At 39.5% G+C, this 18,799-nt stretch overlaps 1 protein-coding gene across 2 annotated transcripts in view; it reads left to right on the top strand.

Moving 5' to 3' along the window:
• Positions 1-18,799, top strand: part of PDXK (pyridoxal kinase) — a 48,607-nt gene that overhangs the window by 4,135 nt on the left and 25,673 nt on the right. For both annotated transcript variants that reach the window (XM_064646977.1, XM_064646978.1), the window contains exon 2: positions 16,830-16,884. In XM_064646977.1, coding sequence (XP_064503047.1) covers positions 16,830-16,884 — 55 coding nt within the window. The remainder of the gene's footprint in view (positions 1-16,829; positions 16,885-18,799) is intronic.

Genomic DNA, 18,799 nt, shown 5'->3' with positions numbered 1-18,799 from the left:
GAGATTATAATTTACTTTCATATGCTGAGAGCAAAACCAGTATCAGTAGGTCTTTGCTAATTATCTGCTGCCTTCACAAAAAAGTTCTAAGATTTTTTTAAATTTATTTTGTTGAACAGAGTAGTAAAATGGATTAAGTATTTTGCAGAAAGATAAAGTGTATCTCTTAAACAAAATGATTGCTTTTTCTGTTTTTCAAACCCAGCTTCTATTGTGTTAATAACATGAGTCAGAAGAAGGATGAATCAATCAAAAGTCTTTTCAGAGTAACAATAAGAAATGCTCCTACTGGGTAGCCCTTATTTTTGTTACAGATCAAAGGCTGAAAAAGCCTAACCTTAAACAAAAAGTAAATACAAAGATAAAAGAATGTATTTTCTCTTTGTAATAGCCAAAGATTGTCCTAAATTACATATCTGAAACAGGAATTATTGCTCTAAAATTGAACTTCAAATGAGACTTGCAGAAGCACGGTTTTTTTCCTTACCTTTGTTTTTAGGAAAGGTAATTAAGGGGTGGATGAATTAAAAAACCAAACCAAACAAAACAAAAAAAGCCCCACCCAAACAAAAACATTAAAAAAAAATCAGGACCCCTCTGGGAAGGTTTGTTCATAGCTGTATAAACAGCATTTACTTATTATGTGGATGTCAGTACATGTAGCTACAAAATTAATACCAGTGAATACCTTGCTCGAGGTGAAGTCCCAAAAAAGACTTGTAATCCGGAAGGTCCTAACAAGGTGGTTCTCCACTTGGTAGTCTGGATTTCTAGGGAAAGGCTTTACCAGAACTTTCCAGAAGAGTTTATCCAGATTAACCCACCTATGAAGGAAGGATGGCTCTGGCTGTCTACGAGCTCAGGTGAGAACTTTGAACTTCTCTGAGAAGACTGGAGGAGGTGGACTTTCCACCTGCATGGGAAGCTGGAAGCCAAGGCAGGTGGGATAGGACTGAGGACAAGAAAGTAGATTATTCCTCAAAAGACAATTAAAAAAAAAAGAAAGGGGGGGTGTCGCTTTCAGCCCTTAATATTGCTTGGAGACAGATGAGACTGAGGCTTCTGAGGTCTCACTTTTATGTAATAGTAGGAGTTTATGTTTGTGCAGAACTCTAAACTAAAAGAGGACTCAAATTTCTTTTCGAACTTTTAATGGAATCTTTTCAGCTACTAATGCAAAATAATCAGTTTGAAAAATTAGAGTAATTTCAACCTGCCTAAAAGACGTGCAGCTGGGACTGCAGATGTGCTGTGGACTCTGAATGACTGAGCAGAGTCTCTAATAAACAGAGAGCCAGACTGAGTGAACCATCCTCATCCAAGGTCAAGTCTGAGTGTGTGACTGTAGGATTCGTAACTGTTCCTTCAAGTCACTTAGTAGTGGCAACTTGTTAAATAAGCCTTTGTCATGAAAATACAAAAAATGCCGTCATGAAGATACAGAAATGCTGATTGTATAGAACAGTTGAAGAGCTGCAAAAAGCATCTTAAGATGCATTAAAAGTTACTTTGCAGTGTGTGTATGGGGCCAGTTGACCAGTTGGCATTTTGGGCTTTTTAAAAAGGTGATGATAAATGTTTACAGTGGTTGATGATTATGATAATTTGCTAACTTTTTCATAGTACATTGTGAAAATTTGAGCTGTACAGATGCATATGGTGCTACTTGACATGATAGTTACACTGGAGAGTGTGTAGTGACATGTAGTGAACACAGAGTAGTGCTTTTTTTTGACATAAATGTAGTCTTTTTGTCTACCATAACACAGCAAAGTGAAAAGATTAAGGAGTATTCCATTTGATGTCTACAGGTATGTGCAAATATTTGATTTCAGAGCAAGCAAAAATGCTTTACCCTGATTCACCCACTGTCTTTGGGGGAAAAAAATGAGTTGTCAAGAAATTGCAAATCTTATTAAAAGACTGGAAAACCTTGCCTAAAGGTGGATTTGCACTGTTTGTGTGGAGAATATAATGTACTCAGAGACTCAGTAGCAAGTGTTTACTTGCTTAAGGCATTTTCATATTAGGAATGGCCTTATTTTCTATCTTTAAGTCTTAGATTTTTATTTTTTTTAATTCTTGAAGTAGTTATGTCTTATTTCTGCTCCAGATGAGATATTCTCCAGTTGGGAGAATATTTTTTTTGTCTATTAGCAAACAAGGAGAGATAAAAGAGACAATGGGGATCAGATTTTTTGGGGAAAAAAGCTTCAAGTGAATTTCATATTAAAATGTACTAAAATGTATTAAAAATAAAAGCATAATTTGAAATAATAAAATGTGTCTTTAATTACATATATGAGGATTGTGCAAAGGTACACCTGAGAAAAATAAGGGACAGACAAAGCTACTGGTAGTTCTCTAAAATCTCCCTTTAAGTCAAGTGTTGTTTTTTACTTTTCACTTTTTCTGTTTATATCCAAAAAATGATGGTCACCCTTCCTTGAAAAGCATATTTAGTCATTTTAGATAAGGGATACAGCATTATCCATGGCTGACTGAACACATACCAGGCAGGTATTTTTAGCCTCTTTAGACTGAAAAGATGCAAGTGGAAGTTCCACTTCAGTTGCTTGTGTTGTATGGAAAACAGGCTGGAGTTGGTGAAGCAAATTAATGTGAGGAGCTGGACATTAGTCCTGGAACATAAAATGTCCATTCTTCTGAAATTACTATATGTGATAGAGTGTGCAGCTCCATAGTAATATATACAGAGGAGAAAAAATGATGAGCATAATGGTTGAAACATGCCAAGGAGGTCTGTGTTGATAGATAATATGAGCCCCAGCAGAAGCCAGACTAGTTCATCATGTTGTGCTGTAGCTAAAAAAATATTACTGGGCTGAACTACCTGAAATTTTTTCAAGCCTTTGTTGAGAACTCGAATTTTTTGGTACTAATTCATCCGTGACACCTCTGAGCTCCAGTTCCCTTAACATCTGGAACAATTATCCACAGAACAGGTGAGAGAACTGTGATAGCAAAACCTTTTAGGTGGTTCATTTAAAAACAAAACAAACCTCGCTTCACCCTCTGTCATCCTTTGTAAATTTTGAGCATATGGACTAGTTTGGGCCGAGTAGAAATCCTTCCATGGTGATTAAACTTGGCTGTCTTGGGAATGCAGAGCACCTCTCGCCAGCTGGATGTGTGGGATCGAGGGGGTGCTGGAGCACACACTGGAAAATGGAAAGTCTCTCCCCTGTGGCAAAGCAAAAGCTGGAGAGAGCTGCTTTCTGATCTGTGGATGCAGTGGTTCCCAAAAACAGCAGTAAGTGGTTTTCCTGACCTGAAGAACCTTTCCAGTCTGATCACAACTGATCCAGTTGTGTTCCTCCACTGAGGGGTCCAGTCACGTTTTGCCTCCCAGAAGAGGATGTGTGTGTAAATGTCAAGCAAGGATGACACAGCTATCAATGACATTAATGAGTTGAAGGGAGCAATCCATGACAAGTCTTCAAGAACAGCATTCATTGGGTCATCTTACTGGAAACTGCCAAGGAAGTGAAGTTCTGGTCTGTCCCATAATATCAGAATACAGCAACATTTTTTTCTCTTGCCAAATTGACAGCCCATAAAGCCAAGTGTGTTATCTTTCATACTCCCCTTAATAGTTCTCTGCTTTATTGTTAACACTAAATTACTTGATATCTTCCTGAATTCTACCATGTTTCATCATATCTGCTATACATGGTAATTCTGTCCCCATCTTCTCTAAGCAAAAAGAAGTTATAACAGAAAAAAAATGTTGGCTAAATTCTCAAAATTTGATATTGTTTTTGAAGAATTATACACCAGAGCTTCTGGTCATGTATTTAGTAAAGCTGAGCCTAAATCTAATCAATTTAAATATACATATTTTTTATAAATCTGTTTGTAGTATTTGCTTTGGGTGATGAGCACTACTGAGCAAGGTTAGGCTGATGGAAAACTCATTTTTCCATCCACCTAGCTCTTCACTGTGGTTATTTTCACTTTTTTGGCAGGATACAGCCCCTGTCTCACAGGACTGGGCACCACATTACGTGTGGAAACCATCAGACATTCTGAGTAGCTAAAGATGAAAAAAACAAGTTTAAAAAAACAATTAAAACTGAGGCCAGCAGGGACAGTATTTCCTGCAGCAGAGTAGTTGTTTGTTGTTTCTGTTTGTGGACCAGCACAAGCTACAACCTATGTCACAGGTCATTCCTTTTGTAGATAAATACCGCTTGTAGCTTTATTTTGGGGGCAGTTGTTTCTGTTCTCACTGTAGTTAATGGCAGTAACATTGTGCCTCTACTCATTCCTGCAACAACCAAAACAGTGCTTGTTTAAACTTAGTTTTTAAATTTGAGAAGTTTTATATTGTCACCTGTGCTCTGGGGTGCAGTTTAACAATCTGCTGGTTTCAGTGGAGATGCCAGATTGAGAAACACTTGCTCTGTCCTTACCACTGACAGCTGGTCCTTCCACCTGCACTGTTTTGTGTCCACTTCCATCCTCCAAGGAAAGTCATTTTGTGAGGCCATGTGGTAAATGGCCCTGAGAAGCATTCCAGGTTTATTAAGGACTTGACAAAGAGAGAAAAGGAGAAAATGTGTGTTTATTTTGGGAGCTAGTTTCCTCACCCAGTTCCCTAATACAGCCCCACACACAGCTCTTTTGGCATGACTGAGGTGCCAGAGCAGGAGCAAGCCTCAGGCTCCTGCACCTGGCACCTGCTGAAGAAATCATTCCTCTAAGTGTGCTGTTATCTAAGACATCTGCTTATTCTGAAGGAATTGGTGAGACATCTATGTGTTCTCTAGAAGCTTCATTCTTTCCCTGTGGTGGCCTTGGTGTGATCTTTACATAATGTGTCACCTCTTTCAGGGACCTGTTTCTGTTTTTACAAGTATCTGTTATTGTACAGTTTAACATTGGTAGCAGAGTGGAATCTATTCAATAGTCTACCTAAGAAGTCCAAATAAAGCCCATGTGCTGGATAAAACAAATCTCTCTCCTGTAGGATGACTCCACCTGAGATGTACAAAACGTTCCTGCCACATCTTGCTAATGAACTGGTGGTTAGAGGGACCTATCTAGCCACAATATGAACAGCAGGACTAAAAGTAAAATAAAAATCAGAGGAAAAGAATGTGTTGTGGGATCCTGCCCCCCATTTCATTCACTAAAATAAAAGATTAATTCCATGCCTGTTGGACTTATCGCTGCTATGTCTGCCTCTTCTAATCAGTGTTTGTAAACTTCCTCGTGTAGCACTGTAGGATTCCAGCTGGCAGAGTTTGCAGTGACAGTATGGTGTTTTTGTCAAATTACATCCAAGTGTAGAAGGAAGAAACATGAAGATGACGAATCTGAAATCTGCGGCGAACCTGCAGATTTTATAACTCTTCAGAAGAATTTGTGAACTGCAACTCCTCCATCTGAAATCAGTGTCTGAAGTCACTTTTGCCTGACAGCAAACGCTCTCAGGATGGGGGTGAAATGTATTTCCTAGGTGGAAGGCAGACAGACTCCCACAGCACCACCTCATTCTCCTGGTTTTATGTTTGTCCTTTAGTGGGAAGAATGAAGGGGGAAGCAGAAGCTGTTACTCCTTGTCTTTCACTTACCTTAGTCTTTCTAAATTGGTGTCTTGCAGATCCATCACTTGATCCCACCCCAGATGGCAGGAATGGCCTCCTGCCCATAGGAAGGTCAATAGAGCAGCTATACCACAAATCTTTTGACTCTACAGTTGGGTCTGTCCTGAACAAAACTGTTGTGCAGGGAATAATGGTGGACGAGCATGTGTGTCTTGCAGGCACAAGAGGCGGTTTGTTTGAGTAGCCTGTGGAAAAACAAGGAATTTCTTAGTGCTGAACAAAATGGCTTAGAGGGAATTTTGATAAACACATATATTTTATGTCATCTTCTTAGTTTGCATTAAATGGTTAGCAGTGCATACCAATCAGTCTGCCCAGGTGCCAAGTAAAACTGAGTGACCTGGTGGTATGGGCTCTGAAACATTCCTGTGTCTCCAAAGCTTATTTGGAAGAGCATCTTTAAGGCACTGTCGGATAATCTTGAATTTGGCCTGATTATTTTTCAGATAAGTACTTAAACTGCAAGCCTTTTCAGAAAAGTCAAGAAATAAACTATTTGAGAACATATTCACTGCAGTCTCAGGCTGTTCTAGTTTTTTCTGTTCAGATGGTCACGACATTACAGCTAGATCAGCCCATCTGCAAATTCTCCGTGAGTCCCAATTTTGCCAGAGCACTTTGACAAAAATTGCAGTCTGCTCTGACAGAAGAGAGAGGCACTTATTTTCTGCTTCAGTCTTTAATATGTCCTCTGTGATGTCTAGTGCTGAAGCCAGCTTGGAAATCCTGAAAATGGGTATGGGGTTGATCAAAGATGAAAAGGGAATATCACTCAAGAAACAGGCATTACGCTACCTGAGGTGATCATCTTGTCCTGGTTTTGCTGATTTGGGACTAGTTGGTTTGGGGCCTGAGAACTGGCCCTGGAGGAACAAAGAAGCATCAAAGCAATGTGGCTGCAGCATGTATGAAACACCCCAGTCTCCTCCCCACTTGACTTCTTCTCATGTAAAATCATAGAATATCCTGAGTTGGAAGCATCATCAAAGTCCAACTCCTGGCCCTGCACAGGACATCCCAAGAATCCCACCATGTGCCTGAGAGTATTGTCCAAACTCTTCTTGAGCTCTGTCAGGCCTGGGGCTGGGACCAGTTCCCTGGGGAGCCTGTTCCAGTGCCCAGTCACCCTCTGGGTGAAGAACCTTTCTGTAATATCCAACCTGAACCCCCCTGAGGCAACTTCAGGCTATTCCCTTGTGTCCTGTCCCTGGTCCTCACAGAGCAGAGCTCAGTGCCTGCCTCTCCTCTTCCCCTCCTGAGGAAGGTGTAATTGCAATAAGGTCTCCCCTCAGTCTCCTCAAGGCTGAACAACCCCAGTTCCCTCAGCTGCTCCTCACACGGCTTCCCCTCCGGACCCTTCACCATCCTCATAGCCCTCCTTTTGACGCTCTCTAATAGCTTAATATCCTTCTTACACTGTGATGCCCTTTTCTCAAGGTCATCTGGTGTATGATTTTATTGTATGCTTTATAATTGTCTATTTCTGACCTCAGAATTTGAAGTGGTCTGTTTGGTACCTGACTCTGGATTAATGAATCACCAACAGTATGTCCAGCATTCCCATTCCTAGTTTATTTGCTCCAGTATTTTTATCCTGGCACAATATCTACAATATCTTAATGATTTTTCTTTGCAGTGCCTTGTCAAATGCTGCACTAAGATACAGCTGTATTATGTATACTGAGTTCTCTTTAGCTACTTGGTATGGTTTATTAAAAGCTCAGAAAGAGAAAAAAGAGATTGGGTTAGTCAATAGCAGTTTCAGTTCAGTTTATCAACCCACGCCAGCAATTATGCCTGCTTCACTAATTGTCAGGACATGCCTTTTCTTTTTCCCAAGTTCCTTTTTCTCAAATTGAATTTGTGTTCTAATTTTCTGCACCCAGTACAATGTATGTTTTTCAGTTCAGCAGCAAATGGAAGGAGTTGCAATTAAAGTGAAAGAGCTGGCACACGGTGAGAAGTGCAAGCTGCAACTGGGAAATTTTTCTCCCATTCCAAATTAGTTTGATTACAGAAATTCAGCCTTTTGAAATATGTTTCTTTGTCGTGTCCAGAGGAATACAGTGGAGCAGTGGTGTTCACTGGAACTACAGTGATGAGATAAAGTTCCAAATTGTAGTACATTAATGCAAACAGCTTGTAATACAATGGATACATAGAGTGTTTCATGGCCTGACATGGAGACTTCCTTATTGGAAAGTATTGCTGCTATTACCTAGCAAAAAAACCCCCAAACCTCAATTACCTCATTTGACAGGGTAATTTTAACAGTGGCAGTAAAGTTAATTCTGTTAATGACTTTCAATTAAGCTTGGGTTTAATATATATATATAAAATTGGAAGGAATAGAATCAGTTTGGTTTATGTGGTACAGTTATTTTTTTAGACAAATACAGGAATTCCAGCTTATTCAGTTTGTGAATTGTATACACGCTCTGCTCAGAGTCAGCAATTTTGGGTCTTACCACAAGATTTCTTGAAAATGCCTCATAAATTGTGTCTGATTTATTATCTGTAAGCCCTTTGGTTTATATATGTCTTTGTGCTATAAAAATTTGTACTCTGACTGAGGCATCTGTCAGTGTTACGTTGCTATAACAGTAATTTTCTAGTTGATGTAGGGCCTACCATATGTGTGTCCTGTTAATAGCAATAAAGCCAGCTGTGATCTAAATGTGGATGAGGAGGGAGGTCCTCTGAAGAAAATACAGGATCATGTAGTGGGGCTCTTCAAGCCTTCGACTGGTTTTGTGTTGCCATCACAACCTCTCAGATAAGGCCCTCTGGAGTTAACCAGATGTGCCTTTGCAGCCCTGAGCCAGCCTGTTTTGCTTTCAGTACAGACATTGTGGTCCTGGTGAGCTGCTGGTTGATATTTTTAGATGCTTTCCCCTTGCATGGGGCACCAATCCCTCTCTGTTAGTTTGCTGTCTACTATTAGCTTCTTTTTTTTCCCCAGATGTGTTTATTCAAGTGCCTTATGCCAGTGCACCTTGTTGCTGAATTTGGTTATGTTAACTGTATTTGTGGAGGCAGAGGAATAAGACTCCGATTAAGCAGTTATGAAGTATTCATTAATTAAAATTGACAGTCATAGGATATTTGTTGGGATAAGCCTCGCATGGTCTTAATAAAAAAATGGTGTGAGGGGATATATTTGTATTTTGTGTGTATATATTTGAGATGCAGGGGTTGCTCTTAAGTACTCATTTATTTTTCAAAATGCTGCTGTGTGCTTTAAGTGACACAAATCAAAGCACTTCCTCGCTGCTTGGAAAATTTGACTGACTCTTGAAACTGAGGACTTTTTTTTCTTTCTGTAGAGCCTTGTGGCTTGTCATGTGCTGCCATATTTGAAAATTAAACACAACTTCACAAGATGTTTGAGGGACTGGAGCACCTCTCTTATGAGGAAAGGCTGAGGGAGCTGGGGCTGTTCAGCCTCCAGAGCAGACACTGAGAGGGGACCTCCCCCACGTCTGTAGGGTCTGCAGGGAGGGGGCAGAGGATGGACCAGGCTCTTCTCAGCAATGGGACAAGAGGAACAGGCAGGAACTGATGCCCAGGAAGTTCCACCTGCACATGAGGAAGAACTTCTTTGCTGTGCAGTGACCAAGCACTGAAGAGATTGTCCAGAGAAGGTGTGTGGTCTCCCTCACTGGAGATATTCCAGAACTGTCTGGACACAATCCTGTGCCATGTGCTCTGGGATGACCCTGCTGGAGCAGGGAGGTTGGACCAGATGACCCACTGTGGTCCCTTCCATCCTGACCCACTCTGTGATCCTTGTGCTTTAGAACTTCCATATCTTGATCACGAGTGCAGCTCTGTGAGAAATCTTTCCGTAGCAGAACTGCTTTTTTTTACCAGGAGAATGAAATGCATACACTGAAAGGTTTGAGGGTAGTATACTCTTTTAGAACTGGTTTAAAACAACATCCTAATATCTGTCATGGTTCCTTGCTGCTCATGCTCTCCTGAAGGACGTATTTGTCTGTAGAGGGATTCACTCTAGAGTTCAGAGGGAGATTTCAGTGGAGTGTACGTCAGCATCTGAGCAAGTTGCAATAAAGATAAGCCTGAGTATCACTTCTAATCTGCCTGGATTTCCTGACTTCATGAATCATTCCTATGCATAACAGTTTAGTAACGGAGAAGGAAAGCAGCTGAAATTAATGGTTGTTTCTGAAAATATATTTGCATGTTGATCTTGCCCAATAAAGGAAAACAAATCAGTAGCACAGTTGAGTTTACATACCTGAATCCTTGTTTTGGATTCCACACAGAATTCACTGTGTTGACTTTTTAAGGTCTGCCTGGGTGGTTTTGATTCACTTGTTTAGTGTGTGTTAAGCTTCTTGGTTTTTTAAATATTTACTGCTACTTTGCTCTAACTCGTCAGTTTGTTACCATCTGTTGGCACAAAGGACAGGACATGGTTCATTCATGGTTCCACATTCATCCTGGCTTGGATGGTTCATATTTGAATATTAATTAGAAACAGAGTCATTCTTTTTCCATGAAAGTTTTACTTACAAAGTGAGTATGTTGCTACAAAACAGAAGAAATACAAAGAAGTGTTATAATACAAGGCTGCATTTATTTCGGGAAGAGTGAGATGCATGATGGTCAAATCCTCCTTCCAAAAGTGGAATCTCAAAAGTTTTCTTCTCCTGGTTAGCAGAATCTTGTTCCTTCTTAGACAGTGCCCTTTTCTTGTCAAATTGCTTTTCCCTTGGAGATAAATCTACCTTTTAGACATGCAAACAAACAAACGATATAGCAAGATTTTCACCTGTGGGACATTTGTAGCTCAGGTCTGGATGTGAAGTTCTAATTATGCATACAGGAAAGAAGGTACCTTGTGTTCACAATAAAAGAATTTATATGAAAGACTGGCTGAGCTTGATTTCCAGCTTCAGCCTCTGATACTTTCCATGGATTTGTGATCTACTTTGTGGACTCAGCTGAGAAAATTGGTTTTGATGTGTTCTGGTATGGTGAAGCTAACATTTTCTAAAATTAAGAACTTTGAAGGAACTGGAGGGTTTGGATGGAGGTCTTGGCTTTATTCCATGAAATATAGATAGCAACCTGTGAACATGTATCAGGAACATAAATACTATGGAAGAAACGTGTATATAGTTTACACAGTCTGGTTTTATACAACCTTTTTGTTTCCTTACATTGCCTTTTTTTTTCTACTCTGCCTTTTACTTATTCCAGATTTTTCCTCTAACCTAAGCTGCAGTACTTCTCTGCCGTTTTAGTTTCAAACCTTAAAATGAAAATGCTGCTAGAGGCACAAAGCCAGTGCCCAGAGAGGGCAATATATACTGGCCATGTTGTAGAATAGAGAGGTGTTTTTAATTGAATTTCATTCTTGCAGAACTAGGTCATTGTTCTCTAAGGTTGCCTAAATTAAATACAAATTAAAACATTCCGTTTAAATCGGTCCACTGGTCATTTAACAGCAAAGGACTTATTATCTTTACTGTCAAAGCTGGCATAGTTAATAGTGTAAACATACCCTACCACTGGGATTTAACCTTAGAACCACAACTTTAGGGTGGCACAGGTAGTGATATCTTGTGTGATTTTACACGTGGAAATCTACAGTGGGTAAAGTTGGGCTTTATGTATGTCATGGTATCACTGATGATGGGGTGACCCAGGCTGGAAGGGACCTCCTGAAGTCCCAGTCCAGCTTTTGGCTCAAGGATTGGGCAGCACTAAGTTCAGCCCAGGCTGCTCAGGGCTTTGTCCTCACGGGTCTTGAAAACCTGCAAGGACAGTAATTCCATAGCATCTCTCTCAGCACCCTATAAACCTCTTTTCTCTACATATGTACAGATAATGCAATGGCAGCTGGGATTTTTGTTTGTTTCTAGTGTTTAGTACCCAGGAAACCAATAAAAGTTCAGTTCAGAAATTCATGTAGTCACAGGGACAATTTTTCTCACCCACTTAGGAGATACAAGATACTTATTTGGTTATTTTTCTAAAAAAAACCCAAACACCTTTCCCCCCTTTGACACCTCCCTAAACTGCATCCAAGCAAGGAAAAAGAATTTCTTGAGTACTATAAAGTGTTTGATACTTTTGAAAATTTACCTTTTTTCCCCTGCAGGAGCATAGTAAAGCTGCAATATAAATGTTAAACAGGAGCAGTTCAATAATAGCTTTTCACATTTCTCAAAGTAAATAAAATTATTAAATGAGAATTTATATTAATATTTACCCTAAGGCAGAGATAATCTTTGAAGTGAACAGTTTTCTGTCTCAAGTGGTGTTAACAATCAGATACCAAATAGTATTAGGAGGTACAAATGAGTACTTTTATTTATCTCGAGACCATTGGTACATAATGTAGATTACACAAATATAAACATAAAGCTTAGCAATCATTAAAACTGGATTTGAGATGTTGCACTTGCTTCAAAGTCTCCCTGTTCATTTCTCTATTGCTTAGGTACTGGTTTGTTTCAGTGTTTGTATATTGAAATGTTTTCTGGAAGGAAGAGAGGCTGTAAATTTTAAACAAAGCTCTAATTAGTGTGGTAACACAGTGCCAAGAGTCCAAAGAATTGCATTATTAGAGGTGAACCCTAACTGAGATCATGCTATTTATGTAACTTGCCCACCTTAAGACATTTTCTGTCTGTCTCGGTCATTAGGTTGTTCTTCTAGTAAAACAACTGGTATCACATGTAAAATTTGAATCCTGAAGGGGACCCATTTCTTGGCTTTTTATTTGTGGCTTAAGTTTAAATTCTTCTGTCCTTTTAGATAAAACTGGTTGGTCCTGTTTTCAAAAAAGAGCCGACACCTTTAGAGGTTGTCAACATATTCTGAAGTCTCTTCCTTTCTGTTGTGTTGATTTTTCCCTTGAACATTTGCTAGTTTGGAGAGGTGCATTCAGATAATTCTCTAGGCCAGGTGCCTGCCCAGGTGATGCACCTTCTCTTTACAAGGCTGGGATAGCACTGTCTGCACTGTGGGAAGAACTGGATGATGTTTGTCCCTTTCCTTCAGTTATTTGTGATGAAGAGCTCAGCCCAACTTCATCTCAAACATAATGTTGGCACGTGTGCTTCATGCTGGCTGTTTCTTCTAATGCATTCTGCTCTGGTGTGTGTATTTTGATTTAATCTTCCAAATATTTTTCTGAAATGTGTCATTCACATCTGCCAGCCATGCCTTCCAAATACAGGACTCCTCCAGTTTTGATGGTTAGTGATTTAATTTTAGAAGTTTAACAGTTCTGCCTCCTTGCTTGAAGATACTTAAAAAATACATTAAATTTGCCCGTTTTCCTCTGAGATTTCAATTGCAGTAAATGTCACTGTATGATGTGATATAGGCAATTTTAATTTGTGTCTTAAGAAGAACAGTGTTTGACACGTACTTAGACTGGAGGCTGAGAGATTTGGGACGAACTTAGTCATCTTTTTCCTTTGAAGAGCTCTTATCATCCTTACCCAAACTGGTGATGGCTTTAGATTTGCCCAAGATTTGCAGTTCTGTGGGCTAATGTTGATTACACAGAATGACAGCAGAGGGGGAGAGCGTGGAAACCTGGAATTGTTCTGTGCTGGAGGGCCTGGAGGAGACCAGATCATCCAGATCGGGGGATGGTTGTAACGTAGGTGATGTGCATCCCTGGCAGCTGGAGCCCTTGGACACTTGCAGAGTGTCTGATGTCACCTATATTTCTAAAACCAGAGGCAGGAATATCCCCACCGGACACTTGCTGTAGGGAGCAGGGGAAGTAGCACGGGTGTGGACTATTTCAAGATGGTATAGAGAAGCAATAAATTAAGTATTACTGTGCATTTCTTAGTAAGCTCAGTCCTGACACTGATCAAATATGCTCTGAAGGCACTTCTGCTATAAGCAAAATAATCAAAATCCAAGTGGGGTGAATTTCTCAGTTTATTTACACAGAAGTACAAGGAACACAAGCAAGAAAATATATATTGACCTTAGTCCTCTTTTGAATTTTTACTTTCTAGTAATTTTCCAAAGAAAAGGTGGATTTCTACTGGCTTATGACATTAGAAAAAAATGCTGGTATCCAACCAAAGGCATATTTTTTTGTGACATGTGTTCTTTTGTGTGCAAATATGAGAGGCTGACATTTTTTAGGGTTTTAGGTTTATCTGATTCAACACTTTTACTCTATCTCAGTTTTCTAAGTCTGTACATAAGAAACCCCATGTATTTCTAATTAGGTAGTAAACTTAGAACTAAGATTTATTTAACCTCTGGTTTGAGTAGAAATTCTTAATTAATTGGAAAAAAACCCCAAACCTCAAAATCACTTCTTTTAGTCAGCTCTGCCCAAAGAATTAAAAGGAATTAAATTACATGTATTAAAAAGGTTTAACAAGGCATCTTTTGAACACAGCTTCCCTTGTAAGCAGGGAAAGTATTCATCATTCAGTACATCAGAAACTCTCTCTGATGTGTGCAGTCCTTCAGCTGTGCAAGGCTGACAGTTACTAATACTGGTTTTTAAACATTGATTGAAGGAGAAAACATTTCCTTATCCACTATAAATGATCTGGTTGTTAAAATGAACTACACAAACCAAAATAGTTTTCTCTGCAGCCCCAGAAGAGGTGATTGCTGTCAAAAGCTGCTTTCAACACGTCAATATACCCTGTTTTCAGGTCTTCTTCTGGTGACTAAATTCCATGAGACTTTTCAATGGACTTCTCCCTGGTGGCAAGCATGACCTGGCTTAACATGACTTCAACATTTTTTTTGATTATTCTACTACTTTATACTGGGCCTAGGCCTTAACATCTGTTGGTCTTCTTTCAAAGGTAGTACTAAATAGGGAGTTTAATTGTACATAGTTTTTAAATAACGTTTTGTATATTTTAATCCTCTGTTTTTATAAGAATCTTTATAAAAGGCAGTGCTTTGGAGTAACTGTGGCTTATTTTGAGGCTTGAATGAGGTGTGTTAGATTTTAGTCGTACGTGTTTATTCAAGAAAAAAACTTCAGAGCAAATTAGAAACTGTGACAGAGTAAACTAACACCAGTGATTGTTCTGGAGACCTTTAAAGGCTTTTTAGCCTGTCTTGCACCGGTGAAAAAAAGTGAGAATATCCAGCTCCCTTGCAGAATTTGAGTTGTCTGTGGCTTTTCATCAACTATTCAAAGCATTTTCTTTAGTACCAAGTGCACAGCTAAGCTAACCTGGCACCTGGCTGTCTGCAGGAGAGGTGGCCTCACTTGTATTTTCCCTTCTGCTGGTTGAAGCAGATTAACTGGCCAAAACAAACCAAAAGTCCCTAATCCTACAGAAAAGCTTGTTGAGAAATCAAATGATAGCTAGTGCTGGTGGAGAGAATAGAGGAGGACTGCTCTGGGACAGTGCTTACCTGTGTTGTGGAACTGCCCTCCCTTCAGCAGCTGTGCTTGCTCTCCTTCCCCAAAGCCCTGTGTGAATCTGATTAGTTAGTAAATCACAGTGAGTGTGTTCTGTGGTGTCAGGTATTAAATAGTTGAAGAGACGTGGTATGAAATGGATTAATTCACAATTGTTGCCAAGACATTTGAAGGAAGTAAGAACTACTGAGGTCTGTTCATTGCAGGGAGGGGAATTGAATATGGGGTGACAGTCTGGTTAGAGGTCATATTATCGTTTATTTCTTTGAAGAGCATGTGCAAACATCAAGGTTAAGGTCATTACAGTATGGTCATGTTCTCACCCCTTTTAATTCCTGGGCCTTTAAAATAAAATCCACCAAGGTAAAACAAGAACCTAGGCAAGGAGTAGAAACTGGGGTTAATTTGAACTAGAACAGGTTGAGGCAACCCTCCATTCTGTCTGTCATTATCAAAGGATTAATTTGCTTTCTGGTGTGGAATGAACAGAAACCTTTATTAAATACTGAAATAAGAATTCTGTGAAGACCTGTGTGGACTCTGAGCTGTGAAATCACAGAAGTGTAGCACCTGCAGGGAGAAGGAGTGATCTGTCGCAGCACATACATCCTTCTTGTAGCAGCACAAGGATTGGAATAAGGGGCTTATCACGGAGAAAGTACATGCACAGGGAAAGCCTGATGTCTGGCACATACACCCAGAGGTTTTTAATGTGTGTGAAGGGGTTGCCTTCATGCTGAAAAGGGAGAGTCGTGAGTCTCGGTGAAAAAAACGTGACTGAAAAAGCTTTGTTTCTTCACTCCCCCCTCCCAGCAAATTGCCTGAAAGAGGATCATACACAGTGGTGCATCATTCCTTTTTATCTCCCAGTATGACTCACTGAGCCATACATAGCAGCTCGTCTTTTGAAGAGATTTCTTACTCAGAGAAAGCTGGATGTGGAAACAAATATTCAGCGTCAGACTGTTAATGTCACTTTTGCATTAGAATTCCTTCCATGAGAGACAAAAATGGCTTAGCCAGCAATGCCTGTATTAAGCAGGTATTGTGAGGTTAAAAATCCTCATTAGTTTTCTCCTGACTCAATGCTGTTATTTTTATAATATTCATATATTTTCGGGCAACAGGAATGTTTGTTGATTGCATTAGCAAATTCTTGGATATTTTAATATTTGGATTGCTGGTAATGCAAGGTACCAGGTGGCTTTTGGAACATGCTTTAGGCCTTTTTTACTCTGTGTTTTTAAGAGCTTTCTCCCTTTTCTGCCCAATCATGCCTCAAATAAGTTCTCTGGCATTTCTTTCTATTCATTTTTAGCTGTTAAGAAACTGATTGTGACATCCAAGTATGGCTTGTAGCATTGATTCCTTTTAAGATTCTTCTGTCCTCCTTTTATAAAAATTTGCTTTCTGGAATACCAACAGCATCCTCCCTCCATATTTTGCATTAATTTAGTACCTGAGAGATATTTTCTTGCCAAGAAAGGTTCTCTTCAGGGTTTCAGTGATTGCTGCTGGACCAGCCCATCCATCCTTATCCCCAGATGAACTCCAGCCTGAGGATCCAGAGCTCTGTTTTCCTGGTGCTGTTGCCAGCAGCACTTTTGTTCCATGTTGGTTGCTGTAGTAAAGCACTTTGCTGTTTGTTTATGTTGCATGTTTGTTGACTCAGCTTTCAAGATTTTTAAATATGCACTGGAAACTGAGAGTACTTCCTTGTGTTTTGTGACACTGGTAACGTATTAATGAAGCTGTGTTAGTAAAAGAAGTATCCCTGTGTTCTATTACAGGTTTTGGGATTTGAAGTTGATACGGTGAACTCTGTCCAGTTTTCAAACCACACAGGTAAAATTTTACAGATACTACTCCACAGTCACTCAGCTCTGCTCAACACGTGGCTCACCTCATCCCATGGCAGTGGAGAGGAGATTGGCCTTTTGTTTTCACTCACATTTTCACGATATAGCACGAAAATGTAATTTTCATCTTTTGAAAGTCTCTCTGAAGTCTGGATTTGGGAGTAGGGCATGATATGAGGTGGTAATGTCCTGATCTGCCCTTCAGAGTGTGAGTTTCTCTTTGTTAGGCAGTAATCTAATTAACTCAGACAGTGAAACAACACAAATAAGGCCATTTACACAGCCAGGCCTGTGAATGGGGGAGTCTTCAGAATGGTTTTCTGTGCATTATGGCCCTATGACAGTCATAATCACATTACCAACCCAAACATCAGAGAATACTGAGGTAGACTCAATGTTTCCTATCTTTGTGTGCCTACTCAGATGGCTAGCAAGTATCCTAAAATTTGGAGGGAGGAAGGGTGTTAATACATTTGGGTGTATTTTTATTTTATTTATATGATGCACTCACATAATACTTTCAGACTTATTAATATTCAGAGTGCTAGAGAACTTTTACCTTTTGAAAGAAAGATGAAATTTATGTTTATTTTAGCAATACCTTTCACCCACAAAGGAGCTCCAAGTGACTTGCTGTTTCTGGATCAAAAGAGACACATTTACTGTCTTGGTGGTGATGGATTATTTGAGGGGAGATCTACTCTAGATAAAGACATTCCACGGGTGTCTTTAGAAGCAAATCCAGACTTTAACATCTTGAAAAAGAGCAAAATTTGTTTCTGACACACACACACACAGAAAAAAAAAAAAACAACCAAACAAAAGAAAAACAAACAAACAAACAAAAAACCAAACAACAAAACAAAATTAAAAAAAAAAAAAAAAACCAACCAAACAAAAAAACCCCCCACAAATGTTGAGGTACTTTCCTAGTATCTCACAGGAACAGGTGTGTTAATAAACTGCTCATTTTTGGAACAGAGAGCAGACAAGGAGGCCTCTGTCTTCTCTCACTGTGTTGAGCTCCTTGCAGCTTTCAAGAGATTATAAGATGCCTATCATGGAAGGAATGTAGTGTCAGCCTGGGAAGAAGAAATTCATGTTTCAAAAGTAGCTTGAAAGCCATCTCTGCTTGTTAAGGAAAGGCACAAAAGAGGTAATAATTAAACAAGGGGGTGGGTGCCTTTTCTGGCTCAGTCAAAAAGCTGCTTATTTTGCTTGTACCCTTTGGCACAGTACAAAGGTTCTGTCATGTTTTTCAGAGGTACTTAGGTGTGACTTCCATTTCTTTAATGTGTTTAGGTTTGGAGTTTGGGATTTTCTGTTGTTTGGTTTTGGTAGCTGGGTAAAACTCCTGTGATCTTCCAGAAATTAAGCAATTTTTTCATGTTAAATAACTTGGCTCTTAAGGTGCATGAGCACATGTTGTCTGTTGGCTTTCAGTTTCAAGATTAAATCAGCTTTACAGGGCATTAAAAGAGCTTAGAAGAAGTTTTACTGACCATGAACTGAATGTGTCTGAAGGTAGGAAAATTACATTACCAATAGGATGAGCAGGTTCTTAAAACAGAAAAGAAAGAAACAGCTGGAGAAAGGTTATCGGTGTTTCATTAAAGGTTTGGCAGACAGTGGAGATAGTAGAAGGGTAGTAGATAGTAGTGGATAGTAGAAGGGTCTTCCCCCAAAAGAAGACCTAAATGAAAATCCCAAACCCAAAAATGTCTCAAAGGTAACAAGTCTGTAAAATATAAACACCAGGAACTACTCCTGGTGTTTACCAGTGACATTATTTCTTTTTTTTTTCCTTTAATCTTGATTGTCTTAGAAAATGCGTTTAAAAAAAAATCCCAAAGGTTGCCACACAATCTCATGGCTTTGGGAAGCAGAACTTGGGTCTGGAG

This window comes from Pseudopipra pipra, chromosome 2 (genome assembly GCF_036250125.1).
Source record: "Pseudopipra pipra isolate bDixPip1 chromosome 2, bDixPip1.hap1, whole genome shotgun sequence".
Classification (NCBI taxonomy): Eukaryota; Metazoa; Chordata; class Aves; order Passeriformes; family Pipridae; genus Pseudopipra; species Pseudopipra pipra.
Note: the sequence above shows the minus strand (reverse complement) of the source record. Positions and strands in the feature narration are given on the sequence as shown.